At 65.6% G+C, this 14,463-nt stretch overlaps 1 protein-coding gene across 1 annotated transcript in view; it reads left to right on the plus strand.

The window, feature by feature from the left end:
* The first annotated feature begins 83 nt into the window (after window positions 1-83).
* The window catches only part of ABLIM2 (actin binding LIM protein family member 2), a 105,021-nt gene continuing 90,641 nt past the window's right edge, over window positions 84-14,463 (plus strand). Inside the window, exon 1 of the mRNA XM_036327924.1 lies at window positions 84-231. Within this exon, the coding sequence (XP_036183817.1) occupies window positions 222-231 (10 nt within the window). The 5' untranslated portion in view covers window positions 84-221. The remainder of the gene's footprint in view (window positions 232-14,463) is intronic.

The raw sequence follows: 14,463 nt of genomic DNA on the forward strand, positions 1-14,463 counted from the left end.
CCCCGCCCGCGACGCGACGGGGGTGGGGCGGGACGGGGCGGGACAACCCGGGGGCGGGGCCGACGGGGCGGAGCCGACGGGGCGGGGCCGGCGCGCCCCGGGTCTGCGGCGAGGCTGCGGGCAGGCGCCGCTGTGCGCGCAGCCGCTGACCTGCGGGCGGTGGGTGGTCGCGCCGCCGGGCGCCGCACCTGCGGGCTGGAGCGCTCGGAGCTGCCGCCGGCATGAGTGCGGGTGAGTGTGGGCACCGTGGAGCGCGCTTTCCCGAGCGGGGTCGCGGCGCAGCGAGGGCGGCGGAGCTGCACCTGCAGCCCGGGGCACGTCGCCCAGCGGTGCCGCCCAACTTTGGCTCCCGGGTCTTTCGCTCCCGAGGGCCCGGCGCGCAGCCCCCTCCCTGGCCCCGCGCCCCGGGCACGTAGCTCTGCCGCGCGGGCTGGTGACCCCTTCCCAGCGCCCGGGCTGGTGGCTGCGCTGGGCTGTCTGCAGGCTCCGCTCCTCAGCTTCTCGGTGGGTCCGGCGTCGCCGCAGGTGCAGGAGGCGCCGGGACCCGGGAGGGACGCGGGGCCGCCGCAGACCCAGGCGCGGAGAGCCATGACGATGACCCGGGGGCTCTGCGGCAGGGGGCGCCGCCCTGGCACGGTTCCCGCCGCGCCTAGGTCCTGGGCGGAGGGCGCCAGGCCTGTCCCCGGTGCCCGCTCTCGCCCAGGGCGGATTCTGGGCACGGAGCCTGCAGGTGTTTGCGACTCGCCCTCGTCGCTGCCAGCAGCCTGTCGCCTCACCCCTGCGCATCCCCACGGCTGCCTGCTGCGCTGCACCCACCGGGTCGCGCGCACGGCCTCTGGGAGGCGCTGGAAAATGCCTCGTCGCCACAGGCCCGCCGCGCCAAGGGCTGGGGGAAACTGAGGCCGGGAGCCGGGGCCTTGGCGGCGGAGTGTGGGTCATGGCCTGGGAGACCGGGGTTTGACTGCCTCCTGGGGCCCGGCCCTGGGCGGAGGTCTTGCCTGCATTCCCTGGCGGGGAGGGGCGGTCACCCTATTTTTCAGGGTGGGACTGTGTGCTTGAGGCACTTGCTCAGTTCCCACAGCGGGGTGGGGACTCGAACCCGTGCTTCCTGCCTCTCCACAGCCTGCAGTGTGGCCCTTGGCCCTGCTGCAGACACCCGTGGGGACAGCTGCTTCCCCGGAGTGGGGGTGGGGTCGGCCTGGGGGGACTGTGTCTCCAGGGAGCCCTCCCTCCAGCAGCGGTGCCCTCCCCCTCCCAGCCCAGGCAGGAGGGATGGAGGCTGTGGGCGCTGGGAGAGTGGGGAGAGCAGGCGGCAGGTGGGGGAGGCTGCGTGTCTGGAAGAGGACTTCGGGAATGGCCAACGTGTTATCGGGGGCAGCTCGGGAGCAGGGCAGCCCCAGGCTTGGCCCGACCTCCAGGCACATTCAACGGGAGGCGGGGTAATGGCAGGGTGCGCACAGGGTAATTTGGGGCTTGCTGTGACCATAATTGATACCTCCCACCCTCCTGTAATCAGAGGGAGCCCTGGAGGAAGCCCCCCCCCCGCCCCTGTTGGCGGTAGTCCTGGGAGACGGTATGTGGGCATCCGGGGCCATGGGGGTCGAGGATGGAAAAAGCAAGGGGCGGGGTTTGAACCGTCGTGCCGGTCTGGGTGGTCTGGGCACCCTCCCGGGCGTGGCTTCCTGGTGTATAAAAGCAGCATCGCCGGTTACCTGCACACAGTAGGTTCTTATTAGCTTGTGACGGACATTGCTGGGTGGCGGAGTTCACCTCGGTCTTCCTGAGCTGGTCCAGCGCTCTGGACCGGGCAGTGAGCATGCGCGGCCGTCCACCTGTCCCTCGAGCCCCAGCCCGTCCCCACCCATCTACATAGCTGTGTTCCCACCGCACTCACGGGAGCCGCACAGCCCCGGTGCCCGCACTGGGCTCAGATGTCTGGCCACTGTGCACCCCTGGCAGGTTCCCCGACTGCCCTCCCCACGGGAGGCCGGCAGCACCCGGAGCCGGCGCCAGCAGGTGCGTGGAGGCGTCACGCGATCCAGGCTCCAGCTGCCCAGAGGACCGATGGTCTACACCTGAGGCAGCCTGAACGTCTCTCCTCGTTGGATAACGAGGACGCCCTAGGTGGCTGCGGTGGCTTGGAGGCCCACGCAGTCGCCCACTTGTTTTGTTGCCATGCCGACCTCCAGGGGCCGGGGAGATGGCAGGAGATGGCATTGGGCACCCTTGGATCGCAGTCCAGCGCACTAGCTGTGGGCTCCCCTTGCCTCAGTTTCCCCATCGGATAGAGGGAATGCTCTTAGCTCTGCCTGCAGGGCCAGCCCACGGGTGGGGAGGGGGCAGTAGATGATGAGATGGCAAGTGTGACGGTGGCTTCATAGCGTCGCAACCCATGGGGTCACAGCGGGTCAAAGTGGGGCTCAGGGAAGGACCGAGCTGGGAGGGGCTCTCGTGTCAGCTCTGCCGCCCGTGGGCACCTTGAGCGAGACCCAGGCTCCCTCTGAGCCCGTGACCTCCCTGGGCGGCTGCGGCTCCGGGAGGCAGGATCCCGGGGTCAGAGGTTCGTGGGAGGGCGATGCTGTGCTGCCAGGGCTGCAGTAAGGCCGGGGCTGAGCAGTGGAAGTGTAGTCTCCCCCCGTCCTGGAGGCTGGAGGTCCAGGACCAAGGGGTCAGGAGGGTTGTTGGCTCCTCCGAGGCCCGTCCTTGGCGTGTAGACGGCCGTCTCCTCCCTGTGTCCCCACAGCGTCCTCCTCTGCGTGCGTCTGTGTCCTACTCGCCTCTTCCTATAAGGACAGCAGGCCTGTTGGATCAGGGCCCATGGCTGTGACCTCATTTCCTTAATTACCTCCGTGAAGGTCTTCTCTCCAAATGCAGTCGCATCCCAGGTCCTGGGGGTTAGGACTTTAACATCTGGATGGGGGGCGGGGGGGTCAGAGACACGATTCAGCCCAGGACAGGGTGCAGGACCAGGTGGAGAGCCTGGTAGCTGGCGGGCTGCTGTGCTAGCACTGCAGAGCTGGGAGGGACATGGAAGATGCTGGGAGGAAACCGAGGCCTGAGAAGTAAAACCACGGCCCAGGGCCAAGGGGAGTGTGTGGCAGAGCCAGACCGAGCCCTGTCCCCACTCCGGCTGGCGCAGGTCCCCGCGTCTGGAGCAGACAGGCAAGTCCTTCCCTAACCCCAGTGCGGGCAGGGATGCGGCCACCCGCGTGTCCCTGTGAGCATCACTGATGACAGCCCAAGTCGGAGCCGCCTCACGGTGGAGGCAGCGAGGGGGTCGTAGGCCTGTGATCGTTCCTTCCGTCAACAAATGTTCACTAGATGCCCGCGGTGGGGAGCTGAAAGCTGGGAGGAAATGCTTCAGGAAAGTTACATTGAGAAAACAGGGAGGACAGACATTGCCTGTCACCCATGACCTGCGCTCTTCAAAAACGGGGCGGAGCAGAGACTAGAAGGGGACAAGGCCCCCAGTGAGGGGGAGAGCGAGCCGCCCTCCCATCGGCATCTTTCCCGGTTCTGTGACTTTCCCAGAATTTCCTCATTGCCCCCTTTCCTTTCGCCACGAGAATCAGGTGAGAGCGAGAAACCACCGCTTCCCGGTCTCAGGCCCGTGCGCTCTGCTGCCGAATCCAGGGCTGGGAGGGCCCCGGCGGCACCATCCTGGAGCCCCTCACGGTGGTGGCGCTGGTGCCGGTCCCTGTGACTGACTCCATCTGAAGTCGGTGCCGCAGAAGACAGGGCGTCCGGACCCAGAGAGTCATCAGACGTCGCCTCTGAAAAGGCTGGTGGTGGCCCAGGAGCCCCGGCCTGCTCAGCTCAGCCCGGGCACCCCGAGCTCAGAACGGGGCACTTCCTAACCCGTAACCGGCCACCAGGACCCTTTGACTCTGGTTTGTGTCGATGAGGCAGTCTGGGGGCAGATGGCGCATTTTCTCCCATCAAGTCCCGAGTTTGGTGACGGTGGGGAAAGTCCGGTCTTACTGTCCCAGGACAGTGGGTGTGACCCTCACTACGGGAAGTCGCCTATCGGACCCCTGACCCTCCAGAGCAGGGGTGGGGAACCCTTTTCCTGCCCAGAGCCGTTTGGGTATTTATAACATCATTCTCGGGCCATACAAAATTAGCCACTAAACATCAGCCTGCGGTATTTGGTCAAACATCTAATGAACGCACCCCCAATGCCTTGGCGGGGCCAGACCACATGATTTCACTGGCCTTATAGGCCCTGGGGCCAGACGGCTCCCACCCCCGCTCCAGAGCATCACCTGGGTCTCGGGAGAGCTGTGAGCTGGCCAGGGGACATCGCAGTGACAGGAGGGGGAAGGGCCCAGCCCGTGGAGGCATGTGTCCTGCCTCTGGTGCTCAGGGCCAGGCCAGCCGCTGGGACTCTGGGCTGCTGGCTGGAAGCCAGACCCCGAACCGCCCCCCCACCCCCCCGCCCCCAGCACAGACCCAGGCTCCCTTGCACCGCTCACTGCCCTGGCCTCTGCAGGACGTGGGAGGGCCTCCCCTGAGTTGGAGTCTCTGGGCTCCGATCCCAGCTCTGCCACCTGCCAGCTCGTGGATTGTTGGGCTTCTCTGGGCTTCCAGTGCCGCCTCCCCGGGGTGCCTGTAGGGTCTGTAGGGTCCGAAGGCTGAGCCTGCAGGGCGGGGGGCGGGGCGTTAAAGGCAGGTGCAGGCAGGAACCTGGGCATCAGATCGCAGCTCGGGCTTTCTCATGAGGATGATGTGGTCTTGCGAGCGGCCCAGGGGACCGGAACGTGAGCCCGCCGCAGGGCTGCCCCGAGCCGCGTCCGAGGGCAGCGCAACCTGACGCGTCTGTTTACCGGGATGTTTCCATTGCCCGGGGGGTCGGTCTCTAGGGCGTCGCAGCACCTGCTTCGGTGTCACGGCAGCCGTGCCTCAGGGCGCTCCCCGGGGCCCCCGCCCGGCCAAGCCTCCTGAGTGAGGTCCGACGGCACTTCTCGGGCCGCTGGGGTGTCCCCAGTGCAAATGGCGTCACATAACCCCACTTGTAAAGGGCAGCGTTGGGTTTGAACCCCAGTTTGCCCAGTCACATGTCTCCCCAGCGGGGTGGGCACTGTCCCCCCTCTGTCAGCCGCTGCCAGGGTGGCTTCCTGGCTCCTCATCATATGTGGCTGCGAGTGTGGGATGGATAAGGCTGATCCATTTGGGCGTCATGACGATACTTCTTAGTGAGGGGGTGGTGTGCACCTCATCTTCTAAAATATATTTTTATTGATTTCAGAGAGGAAGGGAGAGGGAGAGAGAGATAGAGACATCACTGATGAGAGAGAATCATGGACCGTCTGCCTCCTGCACGCCCCACACTGGGGATTGAGCCCACAACCCGTGCCCTGACCGTGACCTCCTGGTTCATAGGTCGAGGCTCAACCACTGCGCCACACCAGCTGGGCACACACCTCATCTTCTGACCTGGGCTGTGGAGCACCGCCCCGCCTCCCAGGTGTCACCTGCCTGCGCATCCCCGGGAGGCAGAGCCGCGGCCTCTGGGGTTCGGGGCTTGATCGACCCGTCCAGGGTTCACGCTAAGGCAGTTCACAGCTCGAGACAGGGTCTCACCATGTCAGGCCCCTGCGCCCATGACCTCTGACCCTGCTCAGCCCCACCCTCCCAGGCTTCTGTGTGACCTTGAGTGTCTGTCTTCCCTATTTGTGCCTCAGTGTACCCGTCTGTGAAAATGGGGCCACTGCCATCCTCAGATGTGGGACCCCTGTCTTCCGACATTGCCGTCCCCTCCACGGTCCCCAGAGAGATCTGGCGGGTGTGAGGCTGAGCGGCTGGTTCAGGGAGACGTGCGCGTAGGTGTGAGGCCTGGGCCTCCTCCGCCAGGCAGGTCTCCGGGATACTTTCGCTTTGCCCTCGATGCCGAGGCTGCTGGTATTGGGGGCTCTGGACAGCCTGGCAGGGCAGTGGCATCGGGTCCGGAGCTGGCAGAGTTGGGGGGTGGAAGGTGTGCTTGGAGTTCTGTGACACCGCTTTTCCTTTGGTTCACCGACAGCAAGCCCCACCGGGCGCCTCGTGCCCTCAGCGGGCTTCCGGGGGGTGGAGGGCGACCAGGGGTACACCAAACGGGCTCTGTTGACAAACGGTGCCTCGGGGCTCTGTGCACGCTTCCCTCAATGAGGACTTGCAAGCGCAAGGGGGCGGGCTGGGCGACTGGGAGAGCGCGGTGGTTTGGGGACTAGCACACCTGTTGGTTCCATTGTCACCTGCTGGTTCTGCTCCTGCTTCAGTGCTCTCTGCCCCCTACGAGGTGCGAGTTACAGCCCCTGCTTTCCTGATGGCTCCGGGCTGTGGGTGTCAAGGGCCTGGGGCCCAGAGGGCACAGGAGGCAGGTGGGGCAGCCTGCACCCCAGCACATACAGCCTCCAGGCTCACACACGGCTCACACGGCCTCCAGGCTCACACACGGCTCACACGGCCTCCAGGCTCACGCACGCTCACACCGCCTCCAGGCTCACACATGGCTCACACACGCTCACACCGCCTCCAGGCTCACACATGGCTCACACGGCCTCCAGGCTCACACACGCTCACACCGCCTCCAGGCTCACACATGGCTCACACGGCCTCCAGGCTCACACATGGCTCACACGGCCTCCAGGCTCACACACGGCTCACACCGCCTCCAGGCTCACACACGGCTCACACCGCCTCCAGGCTCACACACGGCTCACACGGCCTCCAGGCTCACACACGGCTCACACGGCCTCCAGGCTCACGCACAGCTCACACCGCCTCCAGGCTCACACACGGCTCACACGGCCTCCAGGCTCACACACGGCTCACACGGCCTCCAGGCTCACACACGCTCACACCGCCTCCAGGCTCACACATGGCTCACACACGCTCACACCGCCTCCAGGCTCACACATGGCTCACACGGCCTCCAGGCTCACACACGCTCACACCGCCTCCAGGCTCACACATGGCTCACACGGCCTCCAGGCTCACACATGGCTCACACGGCCTCCAGGCTCACACACGGCTCACACCGCCTCCAGGCTCACACACGGCTCACACCGCCTCCAGGCTCACACACGGCTCACACGGCCTCCAGGCTCACACACGGCTCCCACGGCCTCCAGGCTCACGCACAGCTCACACCGCCTCCAGGCTCACGCACGGCTCAGCCTCCAGGCTCACACACGGCTCACACGGCCTCCAGGCTCACACATGGCCCCGCAGGGCTTACATGGGGCCTCCAGGCACATGCATGCTCTCTCACACACACAGACACACACACACACACACACACACACACACACGGCCTCACACAGCCTCACACAGCCTCCCACAGCCTCCAGGCTTGCACTTGGCCCGCAGGGCTCCAGGCACAGCCTCCAGGCTTGCACGTGGCCAGGGCTCAGGGCAGACCTGAAATTGCCCCCTGGGGCCACTGTGGCATCAGCTGACACAGGGCTGCGCCGGCCTTCCTCCAGCCGCTCAGTCCCATGCACAGCTCCTGGCCAGCCCCCAGAGGGCGGACAGCTGCAGTGACTAGTGTCGGGATGGTAGGTCCTTCTGTGCTTGGGCGTCCAATCCCACTCGAGCTTCACTGCGGCCGCCTGGTCCTCACTGCGGCTGCCTGGTCCTTCCTGCGGCCGCCTGGTCCTCACTGCGGCCGCCTGGTCCTCCCTGCGGCCGCCTGGTCCTCCCTGCGGCCGCCTGGTCCTCCCTGCGGCCGCCTGGTCCTCCCTGCGGCCGCCTGGTCCTCCCTGCGGCCGCCTGGTCCTCACTGCGGCCGCCTGGTCCTCACTGCGGCCGCCTGGTCCTTCCTGCGGCCGCCTGGTCCTCCCTGCGGCCGCCTGGTCCTCCCTGCGGCCGCCTGGTCCTCCCTGCGGCCGCCTGGTCCTCCCTGCGGCCGCCTGTCCTCCCTGCGCACAGCAGCCGCCTCCTCCTGCGAGTGGGGCGAGTGGGGCGAGTGGGGCGAGTGGGGTGCTCTTCTTCCCCAGGCTCTGGCTTCTCCTTCAGAGGACCGGGGTTTGGAGAGATGATCCGGCAACTCAACTCCAGCTCCCAGAGCGAGAAACCGGTGCCCAGTGTCACTGCAGCGCTGGGCCCCGCTGGCCCCGCCGGTGGTCCTCACACAGGCTGCCCTGTGGCGGGCGTCGTGCGCGTTCTGCGGTGCAGGGGGTGATGGATCAGCCGCCGCCTCTTTCGATTGCTGACATTCCAGGTCAAGGACTCACAGCCGGTCCTCCCTGACCCTCTGTTCCTCCTGGGGCCTCGGTGTCCCCGGGATCTCACAGGAAAACGGCAGCCCCGCGGCCTCGGTGGCACTGCAGTGGGCGTGGGGTTCCGAGAGCGGAGCCTGGCAAGGACCCCCCTCACGGCCCCACTTCCTTGGCAGCGAGTTTCAAACGAATGAAGAGGACCCGCCTCTGCCCGCAGCTGCTTCGCTTTAGGGTCTGAGTGACCAGGGCCGTGGGCGCAGGTGGTCTCCCTGGAGGTGACCCAGGGGGCGTGGCAGGGGCGGCCGCTGCCTGTGGGACTCCGGGTCCTGTAACAGAGCCCCGGTTCCCTGCCTGAGGCAGCGGCCCCTGCACAGCGGCATCGGCCACACCTCACCCCGAGTCATGGGCTCTAACTCAGGGTGCCCCCGACCCCCAAATGTCTGTGCGGCTGTGAATCAGCCACATGTGCAGGGTCCAGAGCCATGTCCACGCTACTCTGGGAGCACAGTCCCCCCTGCCCCCTGGGTGTGGGGAGCAGGCAGCACAGTTTGGAGTTCCCGGTTCTGAGGGAGCCCCATGCTCCCTGCTCAAGCCCAGAGGCTCATGGGCCTGCAGGGCCTCGGACAGGCCCCCTGCGGTTCTGATCTGAAACTGAGCCCGGCCTGCCCAGTGCCGGGGAGCAGTTGTGGGTGCAGAGTTACAGCCGCCTCCACGCGCCCCGCGGAGCTCAGACATCAGGAAATGCGATACGTGTGCACAGGGCCCAGCGTCCACCTGGGGCCCGCCCGCCTCCCGGGTACAAGTGTGGGGTGCAGTGCTGGTGGGTGCTGAGGGTCCAAGTGAGGATGGTGCTGCCAGCGCTCCCCAATCTCCCGGGGAGGACCCCGGGACTCTGTGCCTGGACTGCTCTCCTGCCAGCCCTCTCAGCCACCCTCCAGTTCCCTCTCAGGCCAAGTGAGGGGGGCGGGGGGGCCCACACGTCCTGGGGCTGCTGCACACTGCCTACCCCCTTCCCCCTCCACCCCCTCCCACACCCCTCCCTCCCATCGTGTCTGTGACAGCAGCAGGGCCAGCCTGCAACTGTGATGGAACTAAGAGGAGTGAGCATATCTGAGCCCTTGGTGGGGGGGCGTTGGGGAGCAGTGGGGCCCTGGAGGAGGCACATTGCAGCCCAGCGCTGGAAGGTGTTCTAACCAATGATGCCCTTGGAGGGGGAGAAGGGAGTCGCCCCGTCCCTGGAGGTGCTGCACCATGGAGGGTGGTTGAAGCCAGAGCTCAGGGAGCCTCTGACCCGCCTCTCCCGCTCCGTGGCTGCCGGCATCCCTTGGCTCCTGGCCGCGGCCCTCCCACCTTCAAGGCAGCAGCTCCAAACCTCGGTGCTGTCTGCACAGCACCTACCCCTCAGTGCGTGTCCAGTTCCGGCCTCCCTCCCGTGAAGACGCTCAGGGTGGCATTTAGGTCCACCCGGATAACCCACAAGCACCCGCCTCAAGCTCCTTCATTTAACCCATCTGCAAAGACCCCCCCCCCCCTTTAAAAAACCGCCTGAGGTCCCAGTCGCAGGGACCAGGGCGTGGGTCATCTTTGAGGGCCTCTCCAGGGACCGCAGGCAGCCTCTCCAGCATCCTCTTCCTGGAACCACAGCTCTCCCCTGGGGCCTCTCAAACGGCTGAGGGTCTGAGAGAACGACTCATCATGCCATAAAGACGTATCCCCAAACCCGCAAGCTGGACGCGGTCGCAGGCTGCTGACGGGGTAGCGTGTATGCGCTCGGGGGAGCACCAGGCAGGGGTGCGGAGCCCTCAGTAGAATCCTGCCCTCTGGGGGAATCCGCCTCCGGAAACGTCTGGGGAAGGCTCGGCGCACAGGCTCGGGGTGGGGGCTGCCACTCCGCACGCCAGCGTCCGCCACAGTGAGCCACCACCGCCCAGGGCAGAGGTCCTCCAACTCCCGGGGCCTGTGACCCCCCCACGCAGACGGACTGAGGACCCACAGAGCTTTTGTCTGACTGACTCTATTGATACTCACGGTATTCCAATTAAAGTGGGAAAAGTCTCATGTGTGCTAACCGTGAGGCAGTGACAGCCTCTGTGTGGCCCCGTGCGTGTTCAGTGACCAGACCAGCACGGCCGTGCGGCTCTGCAAATCTCATTACCCTCTGGCTTAATCGACGGCAGCTGGAACCTCGAATCCGGTCCGTGGCCTCTGGACAGCTCCGCCGGACACAGGGGAGGGAGTGGGAGTGAACAAGGGACGTCATCATCTTATTCAAATGGTTTTGGCTTGGCTGACCCCTGATTCGGTCTTGGGGATCCCAAGGGTCCCCGCACACTTGGGGAACTGCGGATGGAAGAGGGGATATTACGTGGTCATCAGCATTAGTGAAATGTGTCAATACCGGTGGCAAACGAAGATACGGGATCTAGAATCTTAGACACAGTGTCTTCTCTGCAAACCACGCAGAGAAGACACTAGAAGAAAACGCGTCGCGATGCAGGAGTGACCCTCCCGCCTGCTGGTTTATTCTTTCCCGCCGACTCATTTGCACATGGGAAGAAGGGACGGGCGCTTTTCCGAGGCTCCGTCCGAGAGCAGCGGTCTCCCGGCCCCGGTGGCCCGTGCTGGGGTCACCGCGTCCCCGGTTCTGGGAGGTGGACTCCGCTGGAGGAGGGCCGGGGAGGCCTTGCCATGCGACCGGCACAGGCGTTAACGTGCCCTGTGTGTGTCCTCTTGTGAGAATGCAGGTTCCAGGGCGGCCGGCGGGGAACTGGGAGCTGGTCTGAGATGGCGCGCGTGCCCTCCGCGGGAATGCCTGTGCCCGCCGGGCTCCGGCAGAGCTTAGTATACCCTGGGCTGGGCTGGCCGCGGAACCCCAGCCCCACGCGGCACTGACCGGCCCCAGGAGTGGCTGATCGGGCTCATCAAGGCGGTGTCTGCAGTGTGTGGAGCACCTGGTGACACTGGGCACGGTAGAGAGGCTGAGCCGGCTCGGGCTCCGGTGCCACCAATCCCTGTGGCGTGGGGACCGCTGCTTCCAGGTTGCAGACCAGGGTGCTCGGACCAAGACAGGGGGTGGCGTGCCTTGCCCGAGATCTCTTGGCTGGTGGGGGGCAGGTGGGGTTCCGCCGCCTGCCCTGCTCTGGGAGCACCCCGTGCCGCCTCCCCCGAGAGCACGTCTCCCCGCGGGTTCTTCCGAATCGAGGAGCATCGTTCCCCTTTTCCCAATGAAGGTGCCTCCGGGGGTTCTGGCAGCTGCAGCAGGCGTGACGGCTCTGGGCAGTGTCACTCATGCAGCCTCTCAGCGTGCGGGGTGCTCCCCGTGACTGCCCGGTACAGGTGGGGACACGGGGCAGGTGATGCCGAGGACCCAGCTGGGGGCGGTGGAGCACCTGAGCTCAGGCAGCGTCGTTTCCTGGTGCTGAGCTTCCTCCCTCCCTCCCTCTCCCCCCTCCCTCCCTCTCTCCCTCTCTCCCTCCGTAAACCGCATCTGATGTGGGTCAGCTCGGGCCCAGCTGTCTGCCACCCGACCCGGTTCTGCGCACTGAGTCCCCCCCACACCTCAGCCTTCAGGAGCCTGCCCTGCTCCCCGGCAGCCTGGGCGGCTGGGACCATGTCATCACCTGGGAGCTGTGGCGGGGGCAGCACTCCCAAGGGACTTGTCAGGAAACCTCCCTTTTCTTACTGAAAAGAGGCCCCGCAGCTGCCAGGTGGGCACCTTGCACGGAACATCATGCTGGAAACTGGGGGCTTGGGGGCCTTTTCGCTCCCCTGACCCCCCTAAGGGTGCAGCTCGGAACTTGGCCTCTGTACCCCCGTGGCCCAATAGGAGAGCTCAGCAAGGCTTTGCTCTGGATTTGGGGGGACAGCCGGGGCCTCGGCCTGCCTCCTAGCCTCCACCCTGCAGGAAGGGCGCTTCTCCCTAGACCTCCCCCTCCTAGTTCCTCCCCCTCAGAGGAAGTGCCTCTCCTCACGGTGTCTGATACCAGAAAGGACACCCCCTTCACAGAAGACCCTCTCCCGGCCCCAAAGGCAGGGCCCATCCTGGTCTCATGGACAGTCACGTCCTCTAACATATAAGCAGCCAGCCCAGCACCCATGGCGGGGGCCGGGGGCAGATGTGGCGGTTTCATGTGAGTGTGCCCACCTGTGGCCGGGTGCTGGGGGTGACCCACATGCAGTTCTTCCCTCCAGCAGCTCCCAGACTAAGGGAAAGGCAGACAGTATGTGATGAAAACACACCATGAGAGAGCACTTCTCAGGAGGCATGGGGACAGAGGAGGTGGTTAGTGAACCTGCCAAGAGAGAGAAATCCTGGCAGGCTTCCTGAAGGAGGTGACATCAACCATGTAGGTGTTAGCCAGACAAAGCAGTGGGAGAAGGCCATCCAGCAGCAGGTGCAGGGCCCCAGAAATAAGAGTGGGGGGAGGGTTTGAGAAGCATCATCTGTGCCCCTGCCCCAGGCGTGGCCCTACGTGAGGTGCCGAGCGCGGCAGGGCCCCACAGCCCACTGCCTCTCGTGCACTGGGTCTTCTGTACCTTGCATGGCGCCTTGCTCACGGTAGGAGCTCAGTGCCCATGTGAGGAGCCGAGAAATCTTGGCGTCTGCACAGGCGAGGAGGGGAGGGGAGCAGGGAGACCCTGGCTCTGCAGGGTGCAGACTCCTGGGTGCTCTGCTGGACGTGGGCGGGGCCCAGAGCAGGATTCCAGGCTGAGCCAGGTTTGGGGGTGTTGGTGTCGCAGTGTGGCCAGGGCTCAGAGGACGTGCTTGTCTGTCCCCATCGGTGGGAGAGGCAGGCGGTGCCGCCCTGGAGGGGAGACAGGTACTGAGGCCCCATCACTGTCCCCTACATGTCTGCTGAGCTGTTTTATTTATTGATTTTTAGAGAGAGAGGAGGGGAGAGAGAGAGAAGCATCGATATGAGAGCGAAACGTCAATCTGCTGCCTCCTGCACGCCCCCCACCAGGGATGGAGCCCGAAACCTGGCATGTGCCTGGACTGGGAATCAAACTGTGACCTTTTGGTGCTGGGGATGATGCCCAACCAATCCGAGCCGCTGCTGATCAGGCGGGCAGGGCCCGAGGGGTAGCGGCACGTTCGGCCTGAACCAAGCAGGGCTCCAGGCGAGGCCTGGTGGAAGCCTGGGCCCCTCCCTCCCACGCAGCAGGCACGCCCGCCACCCCTCGGTGCCCAGCTGGGCCCAGCCTGTCATTTCATTGGAGAAGAGGAGACAGGTTGGGACAACACTGGCCTCTGACTCGCCATCTTGTTACACCTGGGGGCCCTTTGGGTGCTAGGAGGTGAGGGCGATCCATGAAGCCGGCGTCGGACACGTGCCTGGCAACGGCTGCGGTGCCCGCCCGCACGCTGGGCCCTCTGAGCCGGCCGGGAGGGCAATGTTGGGGCAGCGGGATGAGGCCCAGGGGCCCTGTGCCCGGACGTGCAGCCGGCGGGGAGCTGGTCGGGGCGGCCGCAGCGGGGCCTCTGGGCCACATGGACCAGCCAGATGCAGGCTCAGGGAGGGCTCCGGGGCGCACCGAGACCCCCCAGCGCCCGCCTCGCTGCCCCAGTTCTGGGAAGGAGGCTACGCCAGGAATAGAACCTGCTATTTCCCACGGCTCCGCCTCACGGGGGCCCTCGAGGCCGGGATCTGGCTTCAGGGAGAATGTGCGGGGTGACCTGCTGCTCAGGAGCCGCTCTGCAGTCTGTGCTCCCGACGAGGGAGCCGCCACCGCGGCAGGTTCAGGGTCCGGGAAGCTTGGTCCCGAGCGTGTGGACGAAAGAAGTGTCCGCGGCTCCCGCACACAGGCCCGGGCCGACTCTCCCGGTGCGTGGCCCTGCCTTCCCAGGCTCCGTGCGTGCTCCCCCCAACCCCAGCTCCCCCCCCATTCTCCTCCGTGGCGTCTCCCCCGCAGCGCCTCAGCTTTGCGGCAAACGCATCAGCCCTGCGTGCGATTCTGTTGAGTGGGTTTTCCGTGGCTGATTTCCACGTTCTCTTTCCTTCCCTGAGTGGGGAGCGCTTTTTTATTTTATTTTATTTATTTCTTATTGAGGTCAAATAGACACAACATCGAACCCCCTTAGTGATGAAGCCCAGGCCGGGGGCATTAGGCACCCTCGCACTGTGTGCAGCCGTCACCCCTCCACCTGCAGAAATGGCCCATCTTCCCAAGTGACACTCTGTCCCCATTAAATAACTCCCCCGCCTCCCCCGGCCCCCCGCACGCCAGCTCCGTCCTGTCTCTGTGAATCTGACTCCCTAGG

This window comes from Myotis myotis, unplaced genomic scaffold (assembly GCF_014108235.1).
Source record: "Myotis myotis isolate mMyoMyo1 unplaced genomic scaffold, mMyoMyo1.p scaffold_m19_p_1, whole genome shotgun sequence".
Classification (NCBI taxonomy): domain Eukaryota; kingdom Metazoa; phylum Chordata; class Mammalia; order Chiroptera; family Vespertilionidae; genus Myotis; species Myotis myotis.